This window comes from Hyaena hyaena, unplaced genomic scaffold (assembly GCF_003009895.1).
Source record: "Hyaena hyaena isolate Hyena2069 unplaced genomic scaffold, ASM300989v1 scaffold_362, whole genome shotgun sequence".
NCBI classification, from domain to species: domain Eukaryota; kingdom Metazoa; phylum Chordata; class Mammalia; order Carnivora; family Hyaenidae; genus Hyaena; species Hyaena hyaena.
The window spans coordinates 547,175-574,261 of NW_024080998.1; the positions used below are offsets into that span (position 1 = coordinate 547,175).

A 27,087-nucleotide genomic window follows, 5' to 3' on the forward strand; every position below is an offset into this window, starting at 1 on the left:
TCATACGTGACTCTGGGGAATAATCTATAATTTAGTCAAAATCTGATTACAATTAATGACTAAAGACAACGCAATCTGGGGATTCTAGACCGGGGCTGACTTCCAGAAATGTTCCTAGTTCTAAAATTCTTTAACTCCTCCAGTTAACAAACACGGAAGAAAGACGTAAAGAAAAGCCACAAGAGAAGACACGTCAAGTAAACAACACCAGCCAAGAAAGCTGGGGAAACCTAGAGGTCCCAAACTTTAACAGTGAACTTCCTGTCCTTGGGTCAACTTCCGGAATCAACAACAGGGAGACCCAATCAGAACCTTTCTTCGGGAGCCAATGGGAGAGCACATTACAAAGAGCCAATCCAAGGGGCGCTGTCACTGTTATGGTCCTGTCAGGGCGCCGGCGTCGTAGTGCTTGGGCGGTCGCCACCTAAAAGACTTTGGTGGGGCAGTCTCGGGGGCAGCTGGTCTCCGGCCTCGCTCCCAGCCTGCACCTCCCGACTCGCGGGCCTCGCCGTAGGACGCGCGTGCGGGCCGGTGCCGCGGCCGCCTTGGGGCCTGGGCCCAGCCGCAGCCTCCTGCACCGCCGCCGGCTCGGAGGGGCCGCGAGATGCAGCCGCCGGGCCCACCCCCGGCGTACTCCCCCTCGAACGGGGACTTCACCTTTGTCTCTTCGGCAGACGCGGAAGGTGAGCCTGAGCCCCAGAAGGACCCGTCCCCCGAGTGGACGCGGGGTCCGACGCGGCGGGCTCTTTGTCGTGCCGTGGCGGTTGCGGCCGGGTGCGGACGGGCAGGGAGCCGCCCGGGGACTCGAGCCCTCTGCGCCTGCCGGGCCCTCCGAGAGGGCCCGAGTGGACGTAGGGTTTTGGGGAGCGTCCCAGATTACTCATTTGGCTCCTGACTCTCCCCACACCTCAAGTGGGCCCACGGAACCGTAAGATTTTATTTCTGCAATGACTTGCTGTTAGTCAAACAAGGAGTTGTCAAGTTGGCGAGAGTAGGTGTCAGAGAATGAAAACGAGGTAGGAGAGCTGTGTTCCTCCCTTATTTATCGAGAGAGAACTTTATGCTGATATTAGATTCAGCGCTGCGAATACAAACTTCTTTAGAAGGAGTTCGTGTTTTGTGTGGACTCTGATATCTTGCTTACCTCCCAGCTTTCCTCCTGTTGTATAGCGTTTGACTTAAATATTCAGAGAGGTGGGCCCAAGTGTGTTTGAAAGTTCTTGTAATACAGTTAGATGTTCCCAAGGGCTTCTACACATTTCCTTGTACTGTTGTGAGGAAGCAGTTGTGCCGGAGAGATTTTTCTTTTTCTGCATCGTAGGATAGTTTTTTCCTCCTTTCTCTGTTCCTTACCAGACGTTTTGTAACTTGACTCTTTCTCTGCTAGTCAGTTTCAAATTTTAATTTTGTTAGACTGTATACACCGATTTTTTGCCAGCGACTAGACTTAATCCCCGATATGAAAAAATAAATTATGCATAAAGCTATAGAAATTTCAGTCTTGAGAACTTAGTGTTTGCTCAGAAATCTGGTTTCAGGGTGCATCAGTTAGTATAGATTATTCTTTTTCTTTGTTTTGTTTTCCTTGTTTTGATCTCCCAGTGGCATTGTTTAAAAAATAATATTGTAGTTTTGGTTATAGCTTCAAATGGAAAATAAAATTTTTGTTCATCATAGAGAACATAGCTGATGCATTTATTTTAAACCTAATAGGAATATTTGGTGGAATACAGCAACCCAAAATAGTTCAGTTTGTTTAATCTACATTTGGTAGGATAGTGCTTTGGGAGGAATATCAAATTTAATTTCCCAGATCTTAAAAAAAATTGCCTGTTATTGTACAAATTTGTGTATCTATGTATAGATATTTCCTATTCTCCCCCCACCCCCAAGAATAACCTTTCTTAAATACACCTAAGAAATCTAACAGAATGATATAACAACCACACCCTCTGACTCTGTACGTGAAATCAAGAAGGCTGGAATAAGTAAACCTAATACATATAAGGTTTATTTGAATTTCTCCATTTAGCCTCTAAGGATACTATACTCCCTGTATACCCAGGATGTAATAATACCCTCAGGTGTATAACATTTTACAGTTTAAATTCATAGAGTATTTTAAGCAAACGATTGTTTGGTCTTTATAAAAAATTCTGCTGAGCTTCATTATTCTTGTTTTATCATGATAATGAAGCTTAGAGAAGTTCAGTAACCTCTGCATGAAGGATCTGAATTAAGAGCTAGTGAAATTATGATGCTGCTTTCTTAAATATTTTTATAAATTGAATAGTGTTATCTGAAGTATATGTTAAGAGTCCTGGGTTTGCATCCTGGTTTTGCCATTTACTGTCTATATGATATTGCCCGAGTTATTTAGCCTCTCTTAGTTTCAGTTTTCTCATATACAACATGGGAATTAATACACCGTGCTCAAATATTTTGCAAATGCAGAGCACTTAGTTACTGTATCTGGTGGAGTAAAGAGCTTGGTACATATTAGCAGTGCTGCTGCTTAGTTTTCACTATTAACTGGCCCCACACTTTTTATTGTTCTCTCACATGAAAATTTGACTCTGCAACTCCAGGTCTTTTCTCTGGTTCTTAAGCATGTCACGTAAATTCTTTCTTCTCCCTTTTTCTGCCTTTTGTCTAACCATGAGTGTTTTCAGTGTACCTTCCAGATTCTGTCCAGGTCTTTCTTAATGATACATATCATTTGTTCTAAAATGTGCCTCACCCAGTGTTTTGTCTCCACACCTATGCGTATCCTCATCCTCAGGCTTTGAATCCCTTTTTCCTCCTTACATGAAGTTGGGAATTAACACTGAACTGGCATGCTCCTTCTTTGGAGCAAAGGGAACCCTTGCTTAACTGTTCCTCAGAAACAGACTTCCCTGATCTTTTCTAAAGCCCAGCAGCTACCACAGAATCCAGAATATAAACAGCAGAAAATAATTGTTGAAGGGATAATTTTTTGCTTTCTTTTACCTCCTGTGACATTGATACTTGGGACTATAAAACTTAGCACATTTTTATAGTGTAACTTAAAAAACTACTGGATTTAGAGCCAGCAGACTTCAGTTAAAGTCCTGAGCCTCATAGTACTGATGTGATATTGGGCAAGTTACATAGCTTCTATAAACTTCCATTTTGTCTCCTATAAAATGAAAAGCAGGGCTGGCTGGCTGACTTAGTCCATAGAGCATGCTACTCTTGACCTCAGGGTTGTGAGTTTCAGCCCTGTGTTGGGTGTAGAGATTACTTATTTAAAAAAAATATTTTTAATGAACTTTAATGAAAAGCACACATAACATGAGTTATTTAAAATAATGTGTATAAAAGCAAGTTCCATAAGTACAAGTTAAAAGCACATGAGCTATGTGCGAATAAGCCAATAAATGAATAGTGAAACCCAGGCTGATTATTCAAGTCTATGGTATAAAACTATATCTAAAAGCAGTAATGAAATGCATGTATATAAATGCAACAGTGTAATGATATCATTATGTATATGTAAAGTGTGGTGTAGAAGTTTTTAAGAATCCTTTGACTTTATTTTGTATCAGATAAATAAGTAATTCTTCGCCTGGTTTATGTCCTGAGCACTTAGTAATACAGAGTCTGCCTTAAACATAATTTGCATCTTAACAAGATCCTGCTATGATTCATATGCACATTAAAGCTTGAGAAGCACTGATTTAGAATGTTATGAATGATTAGAAGAGGAGGAAATTTTTTCTAGCTGTGAGATCAGGGATGGTTTAATGGAGATGATATTTTGCCAAATTTTGGAAGATAGATAATGTTTTATATATGTAGGATGGAGTAAATACCTCCATGTGCAAGGGTCTGCATATGAGCAAGTCCCTGGCACCAAGAGGTGGTCTAATAAGAGAGATAAATTTCATTGAACATAATAAATAAATGCTATAGAAATATGGTTCAAAGGAGGAAGCGGTTAACTGCAGGAGGGGATCAAGGAAGTGTTCAGGCACAGATCAGGTATTTTTTGAAGGATAAGTACGTATTCTTCTAGTTGAGAGGGGGGAAGAGCATTCACTTAAGATCTGTGCATGTATAATACTTGCTGGAGGCTGTCCCTGTGTCTTATAGTTACTAATCTTCACAGACCTAAAACAATGTTGATTTAGACTATGAGCTCCTCAGAGTTAGAAGCTGTGTTAATTTACTCATACCTGCTGCCTAGCAGTGAGCCCAGCACATAGCAGGAACTCAATCAGTGATGAATGAATGACTGTGTGATACTTTTTGATTAAGGTAAAGGTGTTGTACTTCTAGAACCGAAGCCAGTACTAGTTCAACAGAATTTAACAAGTAATTGGAAAGTCGTGAACAGAGACATCTAAGTAAGAAAGATGATCTAAGCTACCAGGTAGACATTTTCTCCTCTTCATATTTTTCTACCTTTAAATATCTTTGTATCTGTATTGAAACATGATCTTTCCTGCACATCTTAAAAGCTTTCTCTCTCCTTTTCTAAGGATACGCCTCTACTAGTGCTTTTATGCCCCTATCGTCTTCTGCCTTTTGTGGAACTTTTCTTTCTCTTCGCTTTTTCTCTCCAGCATTTTCTCTTTCTTCTCTGTGGTTTTCATCTGTACCATCACAGTTCCCCTCCTAATTTACAGAATTTTAAATTAAAATTTTAAACAAAATTTTCACATCCATACTATCTCTGTTATATTCCATCTCCTCAGCATCCAGCAATCCCTATTACTCTGTTGGCATTTCACTTCCTTCCTTCCATCTTCAGCAGTGTTTCCCAGTGGGGAAAGGTTCCAGAACAACATAAATTTGACACATGACAAAAAATGTGTTAACCTAAGGTAAATGATTTTCCTTATTGTAGAACTCCCAGAGCCTTTGGGGCACCTGGGTTAAGTGTTCAGCTCTTGATTTTGGCTTAGGTGGTGATATCACAGTTTGTGAGATCAACTCTGTGATGGGCTCTGTGTTGACAGTGTGGAGCCTGCTTGGGATTCTTTCTGTCCCTCTTCTGTGCTCGCTTGCTCTTTCTCTCTCCCTCAAAATAGATAAATAAGCTGAAAAAAATTCCCAGAGCCTTTAATATGCCAGTATTAGTTATAAAACTCAAGTGGGGGTGGGGCGCCTAGGTGCCTCATTTGGTTGAGTGTCTGACTCTTGGTTTCTGCTCAGGTCATGATCTCACAGTTTGTGAGTTTCAGCCCTGCATCAGGGCTCCATGCTGACAGTGTGGAGCCTGCTTTGGATTCTCTCTCTCCCTCTCTTTCTGCCCCTCCCCTGCTTGCTCTCTCTGTCTTTCTCTCTCTCTCAAAAAATTAATTAAAAAAAATTTTTTAAAGTCAAGTGGGGGGTGCAGTATACAGGATTTTCCAATCTCAGTAAACATCAAAAGGCTTTTGTGAAGGGCATATCACAGGATTCCAGATTCTGCAGAACATGCATAAAGGAACATTTACTTCTAAAGACAAGTTTGTTATTTGCTTGGTATTTCACACTTTTAACACTTTGTCCCCATTCTTCTTCTGTAGGTTTTGGAGATAAACTCTGCCTAACAGAAGCCTTCAGCTTCAGTGCCTTTCTCCCTGCCATTTCTTTTCCTTGGAATGATATCTCTTCTCATTCCTTCACTGCTGATCTGGTTATCCTTCATAGCCACATGCAGGTTCTACCTCTAAATAGCCTTCCTGACCACCTCTCTGGTAACTTAGGCCTATTTACTCCTTTGGCACCTGTGATCATTTGGCAATTTGCATTGTCATTTACCTACAAAAGAGTGTGTTTTACAGTACTGATAGGGTTTTATGTTACATGTTATCTAAATTAGATTTTTAAATTGAGATATAATTTACATACCATAAACTTCACTCTTTGAAAGCATACAATTCAGTGGTTTTTAGTTTATTTACAAAGCTGTGCATCCACCACCATTGTCTAACCCTAGAAATTTTCATCACTTCAAAAAAGCAATCCTATACTTATTTTTAGTTATTCTCCATTGTCTCCCAGCCTCTGGTAACCACTAGTTTACTTTCTGTCCCTGTAAGTTTGCCTATTCTGGACATTTCATGTAAGGGGATAATAGGTGACTTTTTGTATTTGGTGTCTTTTCCTCAATACTGAACATATGTTTTCAAGTTTTGTACATGTTGAAGCCTTTATTAGTAACTGTTCCCTTTTCTGGATAAATAATGTTCCATTGTTTGCATATATAGTACTATCAGTTAGATTTTAAACTCCTCGAAGCATCTCACTTCATTATATCACTGTCATGGCATTAAAGAAATAAGCTAAGTAATTCATAAATATTTATTGATAGATTAATTGATCAATATTGAAAAACAGGGAAGGTACTAAAGTGAAAGTGACTTAATGTTTGTGATATAGTTCCTCTTCCAAAGGGCCAGAAACTTGTCTCTAGTCTCTCTCACTTTTTCATATTTAGTTGGTCATCAACTATTTCAGACTAGCTCTAGAATAACTATATAATGAATCTATTCTTCTGTCTGTGCTGACACTGCCTTAGTTTGAGTCCTTACCATTTCTCATCTATACTGTAGACCATACTCCTTGTGCAAATTTCTCCCCTCTTAAATCAGTCTTCCATTGTGCAGCTAAGTTTATATTTCCAAAATGCAAGTCTAATTTTGTATATTTGCTTTATTAAAAGCCTTTAACGTCACTTACTGATTTAAACTCTATGGAACTATTTGCCCTTCCATTCATTAGTTAACTCAACATCTGTTGAACTACACATTTGTTGGTTGCTTACCATATGGGCCAGGCACTGTTATAAGAACTGGGGAGATACGTTTAAAACAAAACTACAACAAAAACATTTAGTTGTTGCCATCATGGAACTTACAGACATTAATCAAATAATTGCAAAAATGTATTATTGTAAACAGTGATAAATGCTATGAAGGAAAAGTCTAAAGGACTATGAAAGGAATCTAGTCTGGGAGATCAAGGAAAACTTCCTAAGGCAAGTATATGAGAACTGAAGAATGGATGGCATTTAATTATACGAAGTTGGAGAAAACAGCTTGGTACAAAGTGTCTGAGATCAAAGGGATCCTGGTTCGTTCAAAGAACTGAGAGGCTTAGTGTGGGGAGGGTGTGGAAAATTGTTCTGGGGAAGTAGGTAGGGTGCATAGAGATTGTTGGACCTGAGCTTTAAAAAAAAAAAAAAAAAGCTATGGAAGGCCACTGACGGATTTTAAACAAGAGAGTGAAGGAATTGCATTTTAGAAAGAATCTTCTTTTGGGGCACCTGGGTGTCTCAGTCAGTTAAGCATCTGACTTCAGCTCAGGTCATAATCTGGCAGTTTGTGAGTTGGAGCCCCCCGTCGGGCTCTGTGCTGACAGCTCAGAGCCTGGAGCCTGCTTCCGATTCTGTGTCTCCCTCTCTCTCTCTGCCCCTACCCCACTTGTGCTCTATCCCTCTTTATCTCTCAAAGATAAATAAACATTAAACATTATAAAAAAGGAAAGATTCTTCTGGCTACAATTCAGAGAATGGGTTGGAAGGAGACAAGAATGACTAGGGAGAAAGCAGTTAGTAGACTATTATAGTCATGTGGGCAAGAGACACAGTTTGCTGTAGTTTGTGCTGGGAGTAGAAATGGAGAACAGTGGGTAGGTTAAAAAATATGTAGAGGTGAAATTGACAAGATTTAATGGTGGATTGGATGGAGTAAGGAGCATGGGAATGAAGGAAATTGTCAAGGATAATCAAACTTCCAGTGTATGATGCTGGATGGATAATGATACCATTCACTGAAAGAAGAAACTAGAGGAAGACCTTAGATGTCAAGAATACAGTTTTGGAATATTGAATTTTGGGTTCTTTTGACATAGTTAAAAGGAAACATTAAGCTGATACTTAATTGTATAAGATGCTACAAGAGGACTGGGCTCAATATATTGCTTTTTGAGCTCAGCCTTCTTCAGTCTTTCTTACCCACAGTTATGGTCTGAATGTTTGGGTCTCCCTAAAATTCATTATATTGAAATCCTAATGCCGAGTGTGATAGTGTTAGGTGGGGATTTGGGGAAAGCACTTAGGTTATAGGGTTCAGATGGAACCTTCATAAATGGGAATAGTGCTATTAACAAAAAATATTCCATAGAGCTCTCTGCTATTCCCTACTCCTGTGTGTGGATACAAGGAAAAATCTGTAAGGCAGAAGAGGGCCCTTACCTGACCCTGTTGGCACCCTGATTTTAGACTTCCAGCCTCTAGAACTGTGAGAAATCATTTCTCTTGTTTATAAGGCACCCAGACTATGTTCTTTTTGTTAGATCAGCCTGAATAGGCTAAGACACTCTTGTATAGAAATCATAGTATTTACAACTCATTATTGTAATAAATAAGTTATAGACGTAATAATCTAGTAATTATTATCAGTGCTCTTTTAAGTAAATGATAATTTTTTTTAGTTTATTTATCTATTTGAGAGAGAGAGAGACAGCGTGAGCAGAGGAGGGGCAGAGAGAGGTGAGGAGAGAGAATCTTAAGCAGGCTCCTTGCTGTCAGCATATACCCTACCGTGGAGCTCAAGCTCACATACTGTGAGATCATGACCTGAGCCAACACCAAGAGTCAGACACTTAACCAGCTGAGCCACCCAGGAGCCCATGAGTAAATGATAATTTTCTGTCAAGGTGGCCAAACATTTAGCCTACTCTTTTTTTTTTTTTTAATATTTTTTATTTATTTCTAGGAGAGAGAGAGAGAAACAGCGTCAGCAGGGGAGGGTCAGAGAGAGAGGGAGACACAGACTCTGAAATAGGCTCCAGGCTCTGAGCTGGCAGTCAGCACAGAGCCCAACGCGGGGCTCGAACCCACGAACCGCGAGATCATGACCTAAGCGACAGTCGGACGCTTAACCGGCTAAGCCACCCAGGCGCCCCATAGCCTACTCTTTTTGTGAAGATTCCCTCTTTCCAGAAAGGATATTATGTCTGATACAAGTTAGTACTGTAGACAAAGAAATTGTTAGTTTTTCTTTTCTAAAAAATTTTCTACCTTTATTTTTAAAAAAAAAATCATATCCATGTAGATATTATCACAAATATGCGATAGGCTAATGAAGTGTAATACATGGCATATAATGGGTATGCAAGAATAGCTTTTCTTCCCTGTTTGAAAGTTGAGGGTTGCCTGGGTGGCTCAGTTGGTTAAGTGTCCGACTTTGGCTCAGGTCATGATCTCATGGTTTGTGAGTTAGAACCCCATGTGGCACTCTGTGCTGACAGCTCACAGCCCGGAACCTGCTTCCGATTCTGTGTCTCCCTTTCTTTCTGCCTCTCCACTGCTCATGTTCTGTCTGTCTGTCTGTCTCTCTCTCTGAGAAATAAAATAAACATTAAAAAAATTTTTTAAGTTGGAAGTGACTTAAAAAAATTTTTTTAATTTATCTTATAAAAAAAAAGTTTATTTTTGAGAGACAGAGCACAAGTGGGGGAGGGGCAGTGACAGAGAGAGAGAGACACAGAATCCAAAGCAGGCTCCACTCTGAGCTTTTAGCTCAAAGCCCAACCCTGGGCTTGAACCCACGAACGGCAAGATCATGACCTAAGCTGAAGTCAAATGCTTAAATGAATGAGCCACCCAGGTGCTCTGAAAATGACTTTTTAGCCAGCCTTTCTTGGGGAGAAAAAGGGTGGTCAAGCAAAGTTTACCATTTAAAATAATTAAACTATTTTCATAATTTTTAAATTCATAAGGTATAGTATATATCTATAAAAGTGATAAAATTGCACAAAACTGTATACACACAACACAAATAAGTGCATAAAAAACTGGAAAAATCTGAATACGGCCTGCAGACTATACCTGGTTTTGATAGTTCCTGGTTTTGATAGTTATATGACATGCTACCATAGGATGAAGCTTGATGAAGAGCACATGTAACCTTTCTGTACTATTTTTGCAACTTCCTGTGAATCTATAATTATTTTAAAATAAAAGTTTCAGTTAAAAGACTCATAAGGCAAACAGAAGAAATTTCTGTTAAATAATGTTTATACCCAAATGAGAATTTTTCCAAAAGTAAGCTCAGGAGACTCTTTGATTTTTTTTTTTTAAGTTTATTTTTTGGAGTAATCTCTACACTCAATGTGGGGTTCAGACTCATGGCCCTGAGATCAAGAGTCGCATGCTCTTCCAACTGAGGCAGATAGTAGCCCTGATTTAATTGATTTTGGTTAATATGTACAATATAAAATATTTACTGACAGTATTGAATAGTAAGGCTATTAAAACCTTAAATCAAAATCATATGAATAAGAATATAACCTAAGACAGTTTTATAAGAGGCTTTAAAATTTTTTCTTAAGGAATAACATCAAACTCTAATGTAAATCTAGCAATCGTTATATATTTGCATTGGTTTCTTGATCTCTTTCTTTGATCTATGCAAGCATTAAAATGTTTAAGTAAATTTTTAAAGTTTTTAAAATTTATATTTACTATGAGAAAGAGAGGGAGAGAAAGCACGAGCAGGAGACAGGCAGAGAGAGAGGGAGAGGGAGAGAATCCCAAGCAGGCTCTGCACCATCAGCTTGGAGCCCAGTGTGGGGCTGGAACCCATGAACTGTGAGATCATGACCTGAACTGAAACCAAGAGTCCAATGCTTAACCAACTGAGCCAACAAAGCACCCAAAATGTTTTCATAACTACAATGGAAGAATGGAATTTATTCTTTTAATGTGAAACATGTGCTTCTTTTTAAATTATTTTTATTTTTTAATGTTTATTTTTGAGAGAGAGAGAGAGAGAGAGACAGTGTGAGTGGGGGAGGGTCAGAGAGAGAGAGAGAGAGAGAGAGAGAAGCTGAAGCAGGCTCTGGCTCTGAGCTGTTAGCACAGAGTCCGATACAGGGCTCAAACTCACAAACCACAAGACCATGACCTAAGCCGAAGTCGGATACTTAACCGACTGAGCCACCCAGCCACCCCAAACATGTGATTGTTTTGTTTTGCTGCCCAAATACAAAATTCTGTTTTAGATTTAAGCACACATGGATTTAATTTTCAAATGAATGGTAGTGAATTTTATCCTTGTTCTTGTTGCTTGTTAAATAAGAAAAAGCTTCTTCACACATAAAGAAGTTAAAAAGTATCAACAAACTGTTAATTCATTGCAGGATACTCTTCTTTCTCAGAAATCTAGAACTCCTCTAGCAGCTGGGCTGTAAACCTCATCCTGGGTTACTCTCCTGTAGCACCGACTGCGTGCTTGATCATCTATCCAAGTGAAGTTCTCAGGCTGAAGAAGATTCAGAGAAAAGATCCCTCACCTAGTAATACATTTGAGTTTGTTATTTTTTTTCTATTTATTTCGAGAGAGACAGAGAGAGATCACAAGCAGGGGAAGGGCAGAGAGGGCACGGATTTTCTTTTGCAGTAGATTTTATTCAAAGATTATTTTCTTTTAAATCCACTTATATTATTTACATGTTTTTATTTAGCAAATGACAAGAATATTATAAAAGATATAGTAAGAAATAATTTAAAGCTAGTGCTTTATAATACTTATCCTAGAGTTGACAACCAAACTAGCTGGTTCTCACTCTGGTTTAACTTAGGATACCACTGCTCCTGGAGTAGTTTGGAATCTTCTTGCTTTCTGACATTCTTGTTAACTTGCTAACATATTAGGCTGACTATCAATTTTTTGGACTCTTCTGTTGCTTTTTTAAAAATTTTTAACATTTTAAAATTTATTTTTGAAAGAGCGTGAGTAGGGGACGGGCAGAGAGAGGGAGACACAGAATCTGAAGCAGGCTCCAGGCTCTGAGCTGTCAGCACAGAGCCGGATGTGGGGCTCAAACTCACGAACCACAAGATCATGACCTGAGCCAAAGTTGGCCCTTTAACCAGCTGAGCCACCCAGGCGCCCCTTCTGTTGCTTTTTTGTACCTACACCTAATTATGTCTTGGGGGCACTAAGGAACATGTCAAACTGCATATGTTTGTGATATTTTCTTACATTATAGTAAATGGAATGAAAAATACTACAAAATCTTATGCTAAAGTTGCCTTTTTGAGGTTCAGGCATCCATGCTATGACAAACTGCTAACCATATAACTCTTTATCAAAGTATTTCTTTACAACATAATTTATATAACCTTTTTTTTTAATTTCTGGAGGCCAGGAAACAGTTGTTAAGGTCCTTTCATGCCTCATAATTGTAAAACCTTTAATGACACTGCCTACTAATGAATTCCTGATCTAAAATCTTCCTCTTGTTAAATCAAGAAAAGCATTCTTTGTACCAGTTGGTAATGAAATTTCAGTTAAATTTCATGTCTTTTATTTGTTTTTTTTTTTTGACTTAGATAAAATCAAGCAGAAAGTAATTTCAGAGAATATTTTAATCACAAGATTCTGCGATAGCATTTACAAGGACTATTTGTAAACTAAGTAGAGAAGGACAGTTAAAACAAAAGGATTACATTTTATTTCTAGCTGAGTAAACTCCCTTATGAAAACTTTAGAATCATAAACTGTTAAAGTTGGAAAGATTTTTTTTTTTTTTTGAGAAAGAGAGGGTGCACAAGCAGGAGAGAGGGGCAGTGGGAGAGAGAGAATCTTAAAGGGGTTGCACGCTCAGCCAGGCCCTGATGCGGGGCTCAGTCCCAGGACCATGTGATCATGACCTCAGTGGAAATCAAGAGTGGGACACTCAACTAACTGAGCCATCCAGGCACAAGAATTTTGAACAGGAAACTGGGGACAAAAGACATTAATGGTATGCTGTATTAATTAGTAGCTAAACTAGAACTTAGCCTTAGAATGCAAACTTTATTACAATTAATTGCAAGAGTTGTCACAACCAGAAAAGATGACTCATAATTGAGACACTGATTGATTGAAGTTTAAGCCAAAATTTTAATAGCAATTCTCCAAAACTAACCTAGAATTTAGAATAATGTCAAATTAAGCTCTTCTTTATGCCGTATATGATCTTTAGAGGAGAGTCTGTTAAGTTTGTGCTTTTTCTTGCCTAGATTCTTTTTTTAAATTCTTTTTTTAATGTTTATTCATTTCTGAAAGAGACAGAGCCCAAGTGGGGGAGGGGCAGTGAGAGAGGGAGACACAGAATCTGAAGCAGGCTCCAGGCTCAGAGCTGTCAGCACAGAGCCCAACTCAGGGCTCGAACTCATGAATCATGAGATCAAGACCTAAGCTGAGTTTGGACGCTCAACCAACTGAGCCACCCAGGTACTCCAAGGTTATTTTCAAAAGTACCACTCCATTCATGTGGCTTCTAGTTAACAGCATTGATGGTTGTTTAATAGTGCATATTGTCTGGTCCTATAGATGTTTTTTTTTTTTCTCTTAATTCCTGTATGACCTCAAGTCCTTTACTATTCTCATTTTTTTCCTAACCAGAAAATGGGGCGTTTGTACTATTGTGATTATCTGTAATCTCTAAGGCATAGTTGAGACTATGAATGATTTTGTGATGTGGATAACTGAATCTCTTCACTCCTTTTTTTTATTGATTTAAGCCACCCAGGCGCCCCTCTTCACTCCTTTTTAAAGCTGACCTCAAAACAAAACAATAACCCCAAACACCTTTATTTTTGTCCAAACTAAAGATGAATAATGTGAATATATAAAGAAAAAAAATAGCTTACATAGCAAGGAACTCTTACCAGTCAAATTTATCCAGAACCAAGCACTTAACATAGCAATTTGGTGATTTAAATGAAAGGATATAGAATAAAAACTTAAAAATGTAGAGAAAAATCAACAGTTTTCTTTAGCAAATTATGTCCAAGGGTTTGTATATATACATGTGTAATGCCTTTAGAAATAATTTATACAGTCACTTTGTTCTGAAGCACATGGTGTATGTAATAATGAACGGAATCCAAAATGATATCATGTAATATATTTTGTTTATATCTTCCATATAAAGTTGTTACAAGTCTAGATTCTTTTACTGGTCTAGCTAATTATCTCAAATCTTTTATATGTCTTCACTTCTCTCATCTTTCATTTTCTTGTTGTAAAATAAAAGATGGTTTTTAGATTTTTATCAGCTATAAAATATGAAGATTGTGTATAAAAGCAGATGTTCATAGTTAGAGATCTTCAAATGATAATTATTTTAGGGGCAACTGAGTGGCTCAGTTGGTTAAGCATCCTGCTCTTGGTTTCAGGTCAGCTCACAATCTCAGAGTTTGGGAGTTTGTGCCTTGCATTGGTCTCTGCACTGACAATGTGGAGGCTGCTTGGGATTCTCTCTCCCAGTCTCTGTGCCCTGCCCTTCCCCCCCTTTCAAAAATAAAATAAATTTGAGACAGTTTTTTAAAAATGATAAGTATTTTACTTGAATATTATGTTCATGTTGGTTAAGATTCACACATTTTTACCTTGATTTATAATTTTATCCTCTCTTTCCTAAGATCTCAGCGGTTCAATAGCATCCCCAGATGTCAAATTAAACCTTGGTGGAGATTTTATTAAAGAATCTACGGCTACTACATTTCTGAGACAAAGAGGATATGGCTGGCTTTTGGAAGTGGAAGATGATGATCCTGAAGATAACAAGCCACTCTTGTATGTAGAAATAGTAATATGTATTTTTTGATTTTTAGAACTAGTCTGTGGGATGATTATATTCTTTCATGTTATTTAAAGACAAATATAGAAAATCTTAGCCTTTTTGATGTAAAGTTCTAGCTGTTTTTCAATTTCACTAGTAATTAGAAATATTGAAATAATGGGAGAATATTTTTAACTTATTGAATGCCAAAAATTGAATGTATAATTATGTATCTCTCTCTCACACACACACACACACACACACACACACACACACACACACACGTATACTCCAAACGTTAGGGCTTACATGGTAAGTAAATATGCAGTGTAAATGAAAGATCAGGGTGCTTGCTGTCAAAATTCACTTTAAGGGAAATTAAAACTTCCAAAAAGATTTTCCCTCCAAAATCTTTCCCAGTTAGAAATTCTAGAGCTATCACTAGGAGGACTATAGAGAGTTTCTCACTTTCTTCATGGTACTTGACATTTTTTAAGTGATTATCATTTGCAAAATAAAGTAAATAAACTTGAGAAAGAACCTGTAGCTCTGTAAAACTGAGGCATTATCAGGTTAATCTCTGTAATTACTGGTGGATTAAGTGCTGAAACATCCTGTTTCTTAATATACCACGTTTCACCAAATTTAAGACACAGTGGATTTTAAGATGTAGTTATTTTATGTTTATCAATAGGAAGGAAAAATTGTGTAAGACAGTATAAAGCTAGGATATCAAAGGATTGTTTCCTTAGTGTAGGGATAGATGAGAAAAAACCCACCATACATAAAGAGGCAGCAAGGATGTTTGCTTATCTCAATTTGGCAACTGGTGGATGTTGGAAGAAAAATTTTCCCTGAGAATGGAACCCCCATACCAGTTCTCATATGGGATTGCAGTCTGAATTATCAATATGGTCAAGCAGATTTTATTTAAAGTTGTCCAAAAGTAGTGGTGCCTCCAGGAGACTGACAAATGGAAAGGAGGATCTTGGAAGCACTTGACTTCATCCCAGGCTAAGTGAAGACACCAGCAATTGTGACAAGCATCCCGATTTTAGAGATGTTGAAATGTTGAAAATGTACTCTGTGGAATCTGTGAAATACACTATCAGATGCAATGCTTTGTTGACCTATGGAGACAACACTGTCATATTTAAATTTTCCTTAATTTTTGTTGCAACTATTAGAGTATTCAGAAGTATATGCGTTTTTAAGAATTTTTATTTTATATTATAGGGAGGAATTGGATATTGATCTAAAGGATATTTACTACAAAATCCGGTGTGTTCTAATGCCAATGCCATCACTTGGTTTTAATAGACAAGTGGTGAGAGACAATCCTGACTTTTGGGGCCCTCTGGCTGTTGTGCTTTTTTTTTCCATGATATCATTATATGGACAGTTTAGGGTAAGTATATCTGACTTTATACAAAATGAAATATCTTAAGAGATTTAAAAGTAAAAATAGCCAAATATTAACTAAAGTGCTACATTATGTTTGAGAAATGCTTTAATTTTGCCCATTATTTCTAACTAGTTCATCTCTAGAACTCTTCTTAATTACCTTAGATTAATGCTTTCCTGACTTTTCCATCACCATTCACATAGAAAGTAGTATTTGTCTGGCAACTGGGTCTACTCTCAGTTGAGCAGAAGTGAATAGTGACTGGAAGTGACCAAAAGAGCTGCCCTTGTCCTTTATGATTTTCCCCCAAGGGATGAAGGGTTTGAAACACAAACTCATAACATGTTCTTACCTTTCATTCATTTTTTAAATAAATATTTTAAGGATACCTTGCTGGCTTTGTTGGTGGAACATGTGACTGTTGATCTTGGGGTCATAAGTTCGAGCCCCATGTTGGGCTTAGAGTTTACTTAAATTATTTTAGGGGCGCCTGGGTGGCTGAGTCGGTTGGGCGTCCAGCTTCAGCTAAGGTCATGATTTCACAGTTCATGGGTTCGAGCCCCGCGTCGGGCTCTGTGCTGATAGCTAGCTCGGAGCCTGGAGCCTGTCTTCAGATTCTGTCTCCCTCTCTCTCTGACCCTCCCCTGCTCATGCTGTCTCTCTCTCTCTCTCTCAGAAATAAATAAAATGTTAAAAAAATATTTTAATAAATAACGACAAGGATTCCATCAGTATTTGTTTTTATATAATAACTTTGTTCTACTCTCGGGGGCTTTATCTTTATTACCAAAATACAACATACACATATCAGTCCTTAATTCCTAGTATATGGTGTTAGAGGAGTAAAAACTAACTGTTTATCACAAAAAGATTTGGAAATGAATTCACTTGTCATTGCTTCTATAACAAATTTCCACGAGTTTTATGGTTTAAAAGTGAAAATTTATGCTTTTACCATTCAGAAACCCAAAGTAAGCTTGGAGGAGCTAAGATGAATATGTCTTCAAGGCTGGTTCTCCCTACTGCAGGGCACATTCTGTTGATTGCCTCTTCCTACTCCAGAGGCTGTCAGCGCTCCTTGGTTTCTGACAGCATTACTACAATCTCTGTTACCATGGTCACATTAATTTCTTCTCTACTGTAGTCAAAACTCTCTCTGCCTCCTTTTAAGGATAGTTGTGATTACATTTAGTGCTCATCTAGATAATCCAGAATTATCTCCTGATAGCAAGATCCTTAACATAATATAACACTAGTCTTATTAATATTTGCCTTAGATCCGTAGTTTATATCATGTATTCTGTTGGAAGTGTGAGGTGAATTGAAGAAGTTGAATGGGGACTCTGGTCTACTACCTACCACTAATCATTCATCTAGAGCATCTCTCTAATGTTAAATATTTTGAGCAAAGGGTTTTAAGGCTAAGAACAGATTACTACCTCCATATAATGTTGCTCAATTTGGTTTTGCTTGATGTTTTCTCATGACTAGATGGCATCATAAATATTTGGCAAGAATATTACTTTGTGCCCACCTCAGTATATTATCAGGGAGTATGTGATATTAATGTATCTTTTTTTAAAGTTTATTTATTTATTTAGAAAGATGGAGCATGCAAAGGAGAGGGGCAGAGAAACAGAGCAAGAGAGAAAATCCCAAGCAGACTCCATGCTTTCAGCACAGAGCCTAACATGGAGCTTGATCCCATGAAACATGGACCACCCAGGCGCCCCTGCTTAATTAATTAATTAATTATGTATGTATGTATGTCAGTATGGAGCCATGAATATTTATTTTATTTTCTGGATTATAATCCAGTGCTATTGTCAGTGCTATTTTATTGCTGAGGTTATTCCCGCTTTAGCCAATAGCAGCTCCTTTAGGTTAGCTTTTGTGTCCTTTTTACCGTTCTCATCTTTTTTTGAACATTTCCTTTCCTTCTAAAATTCTACAAAGTGTTTGGGGCTCATCTTTTATCTTCCCTGCCCCAACCCTGGAATCAATTATTTATCAAAGGAATCCTTATTCCTTTTATCAGGGAATGATATTTAGAAACCAGGATCTGGGCAATAAGTGTGCTTATTTTGCTTTTGGGGCTTCATTTTCTCTAGACCCTGCAAGCAGACCAAACTTAGAAATAGTGTCATGTATCATTATTATGCTAAGTCTCAGGAGTTAAAATTGTCTGAAAAGTCTGCAACATTCTATCACTTAGATACATATGTAATTAATGTAAATATTAAAGATATCCTGAAAAGACCTATAACTTCTTTTAGTGATGAATTTTCCTTGCAAGATGCTGCAAACCAGAGGTTTGGAAGTAAACACTTTGTTCTTTTTTTGCATTAATATTTTATAATAGATCTCAAAATACTGAGATTTCATTAGGGCGATTGATTATTGCTAATTTTCAGTTTGGAGGTAAAATTATATTAACCCCCTGCATTCTTACTAGGTTTGGGAAAGATAACTGGGAGTTCAAACTTTCTATATCCTGAAATTGGATATACCAAGCTATCTTATATTAACAGAGAATTGACTTCCTGGAAAATTATCAGTTTATTTGGTGCAAAGATATTAATTGCATGAATTTTCTTTTTTCCCTTAAGGTGGTCTCATGGATTATAACTATTTGGATATTTGGTTCTCTAACAATTTTCTTACTGGCCAGAGTTCTTGGTGGAGAAGTAAGTGGTTAATTTTGAAAATAGCTTTTGTTTCTTATAATAAACTTTATTTTTGGTATTGTAGATGTCATCAGTAGCTATATTCATTGTAATTGTTTCTTGTCCTGGAATTGCTCTTACGTTATACCACTTCCTTTAAGGTGATCAGCATGTTAGTATTATACATACTCAATAATTTTAGTTGTATTTTTATCCATTTAAAAGTAAAACCAAATACATTTTAACATAAACAATATGTTTTAAAGAAGAACAATTTTTTCAAAACAAAAAAGTGGTAAGAGTGGCATTATTTTACAGTTGTGCAAGTAGCTTTAATATCTGGCTTAGTGGAGGCTGGATTCTTATATCTGCTTTCTGTATTCAGTCTGTTCTGATACATTCTTTTGGCTAAAGTATATGAAAAAAATAAGCCTTAAACAGATAATATAATTGGAAAAGGAAGAGTATTTTATTTTATTTATTTATTTTTAATATTTATATATTTTTGAGAGAGTGAGGGAGAGATGGCTCATGGCGGAGAGGCAGAGAAAGAGGGAGACATGGAATCCTAAGCAGTATCCACACTGTCAGTTCAGAGCCTGATGCGGGGCCCCACATCACGAACTGAGATCATGACCTAAGTCCAAATCCAGACACAGATGCTTAATTGACTGAGCCACACAGGCACCCTGGAAAAGGAAGAGTATTTAAGTAGCTTTTTCAGATGATTGTGGATATTCTTCTCTGATCCTACACTTACATTCAACAAGTAATAATTTCTTAAAGGTTTGTTGCAATAAGGAATCTCAAACTATTTAATGAACTTTTCGTACTCTGTCTCATTAAAATTCACTTTGGGTGGATCTTTTTACCTGTGTGTGATCACTTGGAAAATACTGGTTCACTGAGTTTTGTAGATCTTCCAAATGTTGACACATCTTATTATACAATAACAGAAAATCACATTCATTAATATCACCACTCATCTCATCAGAAATGTGTGTTGGAAAACTGTCAAGCTTATAGTGGTAGGCACAAGTTTTCCAAAATTCTAATTTTTGCTTAAAAGATAGAATTTTATCGGGGCACCTGGGTGGCTCCGTCAGTTAAGTGTCCGACTTCAGCTCAGGTCATGATCTCATGGTTTGTGAGTTTGAGCCTCGCATCAGGGTCTGTGCTGACAGCTCAGAGCCTGGAGCCTGTTTGTGATTTTGTGTCTTCCTTCCTCTGCCCCTCTCCCATTCATACTCTGTCTATCTTTCTCTTTCAAAAATAAACATTAAAAAAATTTTTTTGAAGATAGAATTTTATCATTTACAATAAGTACTGTCTATTTCCTTAAGAAGGGGGTTCCCATCATTCAGTTTTAAAAACATGCTTGCAGGGGCGCCTGGGTGGCTTAGTCGGTTAAGCGTCCGACTTTCGCTTAGGTCATGATCTCGCCGTTCGTGGGTTCGAGCCCCGCGTCGGGCTCTGTGCTGACTGCCAGCTCAGAGCCTGGAGCCTGTTTCAGTCTGTGACTCCCTCTCTCTCTGACCCTCCCCTGCTCACGCTGTCTCTCTCTCTCTCCTAGAAATAAATAAAACATTAAAAAAAAAAATTTTTTTTAAAAATAAAAACATGCTTGCAGATACCCACCTCTGAACAACCATAGTTTATCTTTCAGTTGTTCTTTCAAGTAAAATTGATGTTCCATGATAAAAGCGTCTAATTCAACTCTTTGCTCAAACATTTGTACAAGTATTATTCCTTGGGAACTATCGTAGGATACCACAGAAATGATTTCTATATGATTCTCATTTTGTTGTACAGAATATTAAAAAGACATACTCAAAAAGTTGAGGTTTAATAAAATAATTTTAACTGCTTTATTAAGGACATTCTTAAGTGAAACTAGCTTTTCTTTCTTCTTTCTCTGTCATTATTTAGTAGTAAAGTACATAGTAAGTACAAATATATTTTGTACCACCTTGATTCATGGTAAAGTAGCATGTTTTACCCACCATTGTTTTCCCCTGTTATTACCAATATGAACCCAATGAAAAAGGTAAATAATGTTTTATTACTTTTATAGAAAATAGTTTTGGGGCACCTGGGTGGCTCAGTCAGTTAGGCATCTGACTCGGTTTCAGCTCAGGTCATGATCTCATAGTTCATGGGCTCAAGCCCTGCATCAGGCTCTGCAGTGACAGTGTGGAGCCTGCCTAGGATTCTCTGTGTCCTCTCTCTACCCCTCTCCTGCTCATGTGCTCTCTCTCAAAATAAATAAACAGATATTAAAAAAACAAAGAAAGAAAGAAAGAGAAAGAAAGAAAATTGTTTTGACTTTACAGTCTTCTGGAAGAGTTTCTGGGACCCTCAGGAGCCCATGAGCCACATGTTCAGAATTGCTGCCCCATTAAACAAGACTTTGTGAATTACTGTAAACCTAGGAATTCTAAAAGTTCATTCTTTTTTTTTTTTTTTCCTAGTAGTTTATTCTGTGGAGAGAGTAAAGCAGAGGGGATGCCAGGCAGAATTATCTTGTAGGTACTGACTCAATCAAAGTAGATTGCTAAATTCTGAGACCTTGAGCTCTTTTGTGACATTTGGTAGAAGGGACTGCCAAGTGTGTTACTTAGCTCTTGTTTATCTGCTTTCCAGCTTCCAAAATTATGCTGCTATTGTCCCATCTTCTTTTCTTCTGTTTAAGCCTCTTATCTTTTAAGAAAATTCTATTATTAAATAAAACATTTTATTTTGTGATATAGAATATATAGTTATCTATACAGCAGGCAGGACACAAAGAATGATATGAAAATACTATCATTTATAAAGTGTCATGACTGAAAATTACTATAAAGATGAGGAAATAGCGTTCATATTTTCTCCAAAACAATAGTTATCTTTTAATTTAAAAAAAAATGTTTTTATTTATTTCTGAGAGAAAGAGAGAGAGAGAGAGAGGCAGTGTGAGCAGGGGAGGTCAGAGAGAGAGGGAGACACAGAATCCGAAGCAGATTCCAGGCTCTGAGCTAGCTTTCAGCACAGAGCCAAACGCAGGGCTCAAACCCACGAACCATGAGATCATGACCTGAGCCGAAGCTGGACACTTAACCGACTGAGCCACCCAGGCGCCCCTAAAACAGTTCGGTTATCTTCTTTTTTTTTTTTTTAATTTTTTTAAATGTTTTATTTATTTCTGAGAGAGAGAGAGTGAGCAGGGGAGAGTCAGAGAGGGAGATACAGAATCTGAAGCAGCCTCCAGGCTCTGAGCTAGCTGTCAGCACAGAGCCCGACATGGGGCTCAAACCCACAAACGATAGATCATGACCTGAGCCAAAATCGGATGCTTACCCGACTGAGCCACCCAGGTGCCCCAACAATTTGGTTATCTTATACAGAATAACACTTTGATTCTTATAAATGGCTTTTCTTTCATTACACTTATTCTCTTTATTTCATGTGTCTGATCTAAACTTAGAGAGTTTAGAATCAGACTTCGTTCCTGGTTCTTTTGATAGTGTTAATTTTTTCCATTTTATTCATGATTTCATATATACATTGGGGCTTACATTATTGAGAATAGTGTAAGATATGTGAGTAATGAGAATGAACTAGATCTGCATTATCTGTATTCTGAGAATGCTTAGGGGTTTCATCCAGAGCTCAATGAGCCTTCAGTTGTCACTTGTGGTGAGTGCTGAGGTCTGCCTTGAGATTAATACATTTTTAATGTGTCAGGTAGGGACCAGTTGTCTTTTACATAGTGAGCAACCAATATGGCCTCTCTGTATTTTTCTGCTACTTTGTTTCTTCCAGGTGTGTGCAGTGTTTTCAAAATCCATGATTATTTTGTGCTTTAGTTTCCACTTTTTACATCTCTTTTTAAAAAGAGTTTTTTCCTTTTCCCTTATAGTTTCAAGAGGGAATGATAATAGATATATGTGCTCAATCCATCATCTTAAACTAAAACCCTTAAATAAATTAAGAATAACATTTGTCTGTGAAACTTTCACTCTGCATATGGAAATATAAAATAATTCTGTTATTTGTTTACATATTATTTGTTATGTCTTAACACAATGCCATGTAATATTTATATGAAAAATATATCACTAAATGTTTTGATATTTTAGAACTGTTGATATAGGAGTTAAGAGACTTGTGTCTTAATTTGAACTCTTTTCTCCTACCAGCTTTGCTTTCCTGAACAAAATGCTTTGTCTCTCTAAAAATCAGTGTCTTCATAATGGAGGCAGTAATACCTATTTAAAGGGTTGTTGCTGCATTTGATCTGTCTTGATCTATCACAAGAGCTTGACACACAGTAGCTACTAAAAATATTTTTTCCTTAAGTCTCTCCTTCTTCCCTTTTAGTCTGCACTTATCATATGTAGCTTTCCTAGACCTTGAATTTTTTGCTTGAATTAAGATGGTTTTGGTCCTTTTAAGTATTCCTTCTGGGACGCCTGGGTGGGTTAAGCCTCCAACTCTGGATTTTGGCTCAGGTCATGATCTCATGGTTTGTGGGTTCCAGCCCCACATGGGGCTGCTGTGCAGACAGCAGAGCCTGCTTGGGATTCTCTCTCTCCCTCTCATTGTGTCCCTCCCTGCTTGAGCTCTCTTTCCTCAAAATGAATGAATAAACTTAAAAAATATTTTTTAAAGATCATCCTTCTACAACTTTAAGGAAAGTAGTGACAAAGTATAATGTAGATGTAGTGAAGGTAATTGGATATATAAGTCTCAAAAGAGAGAGGGCTGGAAATGTAGATTTGCGTATCATCAGAAAATTGATGATAATTGAAACAGCAGTGGATTGATAAGACTGTGTAGGAACATAGCAGATTGTATGATAATTTGAAATATAAAGAATATGATACTTCATGACTTTTTTTTTTAAGATTTATTTTTTAGAGAGAGAATATGAGCTGGGGAGAAAGGGATTGGGGGCAAGAGGAGAGTGAGAGAGAGAGAGAAAATCCTGAGCAGCCTCCACATTCAGCACTGACCCCAAAGCAGGGCTTGATCCCCTGACCCTGGGATTATGACCTGAGTGGAAATTAAGAGTCAGGCGCTCAACCAACTGAACCACCCAGGCACCCTGATACTTGATGATTTCTTCTTAATTCTCATATTTATGAAAGTACAACAATGAAGATGTGATGTTCAATAGTATTTAAAATAATTTACCTTGATTTCTATGATATTTATTTAAATTTTTGAAAATTCACAGGTTGCATATGGCCAAGTTCTTGGAGTTATAGGATATTCACTACTTCCTCTCATTGTTATAGCCCCTATACTTTTGGTGGTTGGATCATTTGAAGTGGTATCTACACTTATAAAAGTAAGTAGTGTGTATTATAAAAATTAACTATTTTCCAAAACAAAAGTATGCTAGTTCTCTGCCTCACAACATTGTAGTCTGTAACTATCAAACATTTGTGAGTGTTTGAAACAGTGATCTTAGTCATTGATTTTGCTAATTGTTTCTTTTATTTTCTCATTTTAATTACCAGAAATTATAATGTATGTCTGGGGGGAGTAAAGAACAAAGAGCAAACCAGGCTACAGGATATTACACTCAGATAATTTTTTTAATGTTGAATTTTTCTTCTGTATGTTTATAATACCACTTCATATAACTTAGATTTTGTGGGAGATTTGTAGTTACGATTTTACCAGAAATTTATTTAATAACTATTCTATTTGAATAATAGCTTCCTAATCAAATATGAAAGACATGGTTGTAATAAATTGGCTTTTCTGTATTGCAGAGATCAGTGCTTCTTTATGCTGTATTAAATTTATATTAACATATATACATATTAAACATTTACTGATAAGTATTAATAATAAGTAGTAAAATAACCTAAATTTTTAACAAGTTTGGGAAATTAATGACTGCTTTAGCACATATATGTATATTACACAGTGAATGTAATTTGTTTTCTTTATGAAAAAATACAGAATTAAAAAAAATTTTTTTAATGTTTATTTATTTTTAAGAGAGAGAGACAGTGTGAGCAGGGGCGGGGGAGGGGCAGAGAGAGAAGGAAAGACACAGAACTCAAAATGGGCTCCAGGCTCTGTGCTGTCAGCACAGAAGAGCCCCACACAGGGCTTGAACTCACAAACTGTGAGATCGTAACCTGAGCCGCAGTCGGGTGCTTAACTAACTGAGTCACCCAGGCGTGGTGTACTTTTACCTATTCCTGGGAAAATGTGGTTCTATTTCATAAACGCTGTGTAAAATTTTCACTTAGTCTGTTTTCCTACTTCTTAGAAGAAAAATCAGGAAAAAGTTTACTTTGTGTAATAGTTCATTTTCTTTCAGCAGTCAAATTTCTTTCATCAGTTGACCAAAAGTTGCCTTACTTTAAATCACCAGGGACACTGTTAAAAAGACTACAAGACCCTTTTCTTAGGAGATTTTGATTCAGCAAGCTAGAGTGAATCCCAGGATTCTCTTTTTATTAGGTGCCCCCAAGTCATCCCTAGGATTAGACAAGTGTGAAAACAAAAGACTTCATTTGCATATGTCAAGGAACAGAGCAAGGACAAGCATTTTTAATAATAATCTTAAATATCCTCAATAAGTTTTACTGTTTGCCACAATTGGTTGTCAGGGTTGTTTTAAGAAAATACTGTGAATGTTATTGTACTCTCTAATACCCAGAATGTTAATTGACTTGCTAATATGCTGCCTTTTGTCTTTTTTGTTTTTGTTTTTTAAAGCTGTTTGGTGTGTTTTGGGCTGCCTACAGTGCTGCTTCATTGTTAGTGGGTGAAGAATTCAAGACCAAAAAGCCTCTCCTGATTTATCCAATCTTTTTACTATACATTTATTTTTTGTCTTTATATACTGGGGTGTGATCTAAGTCACATATGAGTAGAAAAAGACAATGTTACATTTGTGTAATTCTTGCTGAGGGGATTGAAGAAAACCTGTTGCTGACAAAATTTTACATGTTCCACATGTAAAGGCAGGTTGGTCTTTTTAAAACAATATTTTTTTTGTATTTAATTAAGTATTTGCAGTATCTGGATTTTTTTGGTCAGAATTCTGAATTGTTTGATTCTTCAAATTCCAGTGAATAAAATTTAAAAGCATTGTGTTTTTAAGGTTGTGTCAATATTCACCTAAAAACTTGTGCCAAAAACACCTGGAATGGTAATTATATTTCATTCAAAGGGTAAATATGGCAGCATCCTAATAATCTAGAAGTGCAATTTTTTTCTTTAGAGGGTATTCTCCTGCATTGCAGATCCTGTAGATATATATTTATATTTATACATATATATTTATGAAGTAATTCTTATTATTCATACAGTATATTTCTGAATAGCCTAAAAATTGAGATATTTTCAATCTTATGCTTAACCTTTCTTTAATTTGGCCATTAATCTTTTATTTATAAATTCAAAATTGGTTTTTAAATTGTATATAATTTTTAAAATCTCATACATGCTTCAGTATGTCCTTGTTAAGAAGTACTAATAACAACTAAAACTAATTTTAATGGTTGCTGATGTAGATTTGGTTTGCTTGGGTATGCTTTGAAAAACCATTTTTGAATGCCTAAATATATGATTTCAGTTTCTGTTTATCTTTCTGACCAAAGGAGCAGGAGGTATTATGGATATGGCATTATTAAAATTGTCAATATGTAGAGAAATTGTAATATTTATAGCATCAGAAATATTTTTAAGTGGTACTCCTAAGTCGTGAAAGTTGTTGGAAAGAGACCTTTAAAATCTTGTGGTCCTGAATAATGTTATATGAAGTAGAAAAAAATAAAATGCTTCCCCGCTGTGCGTTTTGTTTCATAACACCTTGTCCTGTATTACTAAACAAGTATCAGGTACTCTAACAAATGTACAGTATTTGCTAAGGGAAATATTAAGAAATTGTAACTAGTTAAATTTATGTTGGAAATTGTTTCATATATTCTAGGTATATACTTTAGTTAATACAACTTTGTAAAGTAGATTAAATATTTTATTTATGTCCATAAAACAGCAGATGCCTGATAACTATTAGCAAATTATATTACCCTTCCTGGTCTCAGCTAAAAGAGTTAACTGCTGTCTTCAATATGGTAACATGGCCATCTCTAAGTATGTATTCTTTTAGTAACTTTATGCATCAGGAAATATCTAGCAACTCTGAAGCAAGTCTTCAAATTAGCAAGCCCGTTTCTCCTCCTTTCACCCCTCTGTTCCACTAAAAAAGAAAGGAAAATTTTATTTTAAGCTATAGGAAGAGTGTGGAGCTATCTTTGAGCCAGAATAATGTGAAAATTACATATGCTAATATTTTGAAACAAGCTTAGGACAATAGATTGAAGCACCAGAGAGATAGAATTTCTAGAACCTAAAATAATATGAAGTTGTGAGGAAGGATCAATAGCCACTGAACTAGCAACTGTAAAATAAACAGTTGTCACACATAAG

The 27,087-nt window shown here is 36.8% G+C and overlaps 1 protein-coding gene across 1 annotated transcript; it reads left to right on the plus strand.

Moving 5' to 3' along the window:
* The first annotated feature begins 374 nt into the window (after positions 1-374).
* Positions 375-26,463, plus strand: YIPF4 (Yip1 domain family member 4). The gene is made up of 6 exons (XM_039250327.1): positions 375-683; positions 14,435-14,588; positions 15,811-15,982; positions 18,589-18,666; positions 23,864-23,977; positions 25,369-26,463. The coding sequence occupies exons 1-6, from the start codon at positions 605-607 to the stop codon at positions 25,504-25,506; spliced, it is 735 nt and encodes a 244-aa protein (XP_039106258.1). The 5' UTR covers positions 375-604; the 3' UTR covers positions 25,507-26,463.
* Positions 26,464-27,087: the final 624 nt, after the last annotated feature.